The sequence below is a fragment of the Primulina huaijiensis genome, unplaced genomic scaffold (genome assembly GCF_012295235.1).
Source record: "Primulina huaijiensis isolate GDHJ02 unplaced genomic scaffold, ASM1229523v2 scaffold207326, whole genome shotgun sequence".
Classification (NCBI taxonomy): domain Eukaryota; kingdom Viridiplantae; phylum Streptophyta; class Magnoliopsida; order Lamiales; family Gesneriaceae; genus Primulina; species Primulina huaijiensis.
Window position 1 is genome coordinate 1 of NW_027354819.1, and position 2,336 is coordinate 2,336.

Below are 2,336 nucleotides of genomic sequence, written 5' to 3' on the forward strand. Positions count from 1 at the left end.
TTTATAATCACTCTTATTATATATCATTTACTTATCCTATCACACAAACCAAACGATGTCTTATAGTATATACATTTAGTTTTGATTTATGAAACTCATTCAATTATAATATTTCTCATATTCATTTATATATTACATTACATTGAGAAAAAATATCAATGAAGTTGGAATTTGTTCATGTTTATATTTTCACATAATGATCTTTATATGTTATGTTTACGTAGATAGATCGAATTTAGTTCAATATTATTTTATTTTTTTAATTAAAAAAATAGTAGGATATTTGTAGTACTGGTCGGATTGATTGCAAAGGAAAATATAAAAACTTATAATATTTATAAATCAAATTAATTAAATTAAATTAAATTAATAATATGAAACGTGTGGAGATTGACCGGTGTGGGCCTTTGAATCGATTCTCCATTGATCAGTTATTAGATTTGTATTTGAACGTCCAATTATTATTGATTATTGTTTACTGTACGCATGAATGGTAGTATCTCTGCAAAAATCGAATTTTCTTCACCGACCTGGATCCTAGGGTTTCCGCTTCTACTTTTTATTACTCTCTGTGTACCTTAATTTGAGTATCTGTGACTGCGCGCGCCTGTTTTGCGGCTACTGATTCTTATTTCTGTGCTATTCTCAGTTTCATGTTTCGTATTTTACTGTTTTTGTATCAACAAATACAAGAGTGCTGGGTTCTTTGTTATAATGGGCAAGTGGGTTCCTGTATGTTCTTCGTTATATGAACTTGAGAAACAGTATAACTGGGAAATGTATGACAAGTTCAAACCAATCTGTGAAGGGATTTTGTCCGTCTGATTTATAGAGAAGAAAAGGAATATTTTGATGATGGGATCAAAGAAAGCTGAAATTTACCAGATATCTGTTGGACAGAAAAGAAAGAAACTGGATGCCCGTGCTTTCAAGGCTCTTTTCAAACGACAGCGGATAAAGGGTGATTTACCTGGTATAATAACGATTTCCCCACTCAACGGGATTACTTCCTGTTGCATTCTTGTTTTTTATTCTTTAAACAATATCTGGTTTTTGGCCTGGTAGCGAAAATTTTTTTATTTGTTGACTGGGGAATTGCTCGTGGTTTTGATTTTAAACTTTGTGAAGTGACCGATAATTAGATTTATGTCTCAAATAAATAATAATAATTAGATTTATGTGACTGTTGCTGACATTACACTAGATATCCATGGGAAGCTGGAAGGACCGGATAACATGTCTCACATATGCAATGGTAATGACAGAGTAATCAGCTCTAAGCCAATCGGAGGAGGAGAGGATGTTAGTGATGAGTGCTGTAAAAGGTTAAAGGAAAATTCGAGACACTTGAGAATTGATAAAGAATCTGGTGGCGATCTTCAGAAGTCCATTGATAACTCAAGAAGAAATGATTCAGAGATATTAGGGAATAATGTGACTGTAAATTCTGATTACATTGATGATGTTGTCGCTGAGTCTCCGAAGCCTCTCGGTGCAGATAGTTTAATTAATACTAAGACTGATTCAAGTACCAGAAAAAGCTTTGATGATTCTGAAAGGTTGCCTACAGGTTGTTCAATCACTGAGAATACGAGTACTTCAGGAAGTGCGGATTGCATGGTAGGACCGCAGCGTGTGGATCCAGCAATTGGTGAGTTAACTGAGCTTCAAGGGACTCAAGGTACTGCTTCAAAGGAAGGTAATGTATATCCTGAAACTCAACTTATGCCACCCTATGATTTCTTCCAGTTTTATATCGTCATTGCCATCCTTACTTAGTGATGTCCCTTGAAATAATATATTGTTATCCTGATACTTGTACCCAAGTAACTGAAAATATGTTTGGTGATATAACGCAGGGCATTCCACAATCACAGCTACTAATCTCGCTGAGTCCTTGCAAATGGACGGTGTCTCTACTGACAAGGATCCAAATTCCATGTCTGGACGGAGATCTTTTGGTGCTGAAGTTGGCACCTGCGGATTGGAGGAAAGATTTTCATTGCTCTCTGAGCAGAACAGCAGCCATAATTTTCTGCAAGTAGAATCGGGGAGGCTTTGCCAAATTCTTAAACTTTCGGTAAATTTTCAATTTTTCCTTCTCAGGTGATAATGTTAGAAGCATCACTCAAACACATGGCAATATTTCCTGAGCAGACGGTGTTTGTGACTTGCAGTTTTATTTAGTTGCCACATACTCTTACAGTTGTCTTGTCTTCTTGGTTGCCGAGTCTTGCAAATATTTACCAACCATGTGTGGGATAGAAAACCTAGCACTTTAATAGTGGTTTCTTTGTTTGAAAACTTTGGATATCTTTCCCTCGATACTTAAAAGG

The 2,336-nt window shown here is 35.5% G+C and overlaps 1 protein-coding gene across 1 annotated transcript; it reads left to right on the forward strand.

Annotated features, from left to right (window-relative positions):
* The first annotated feature begins 457 nt into the window (after positions 1-457).
* On the forward strand, positions 458-2,125 carry LOC140966604 (uncharacterized). The gene is made up of 3 exons (XM_073426862.1): positions 458-973; positions 1,205-1,699; positions 1,860-2,125. Exons 1-3 carry the CDS (start codon positions 853-855, stop codon positions 2,108-2,110), a joined length of 867 nt encoding a protein of 288 aa, XP_073282963.1. The 5' UTR covers positions 458-852; the 3' UTR covers positions 2,111-2,125.
* The last annotated feature ends 211 nt before the right edge of the window (positions 2,126-2,336 follow it).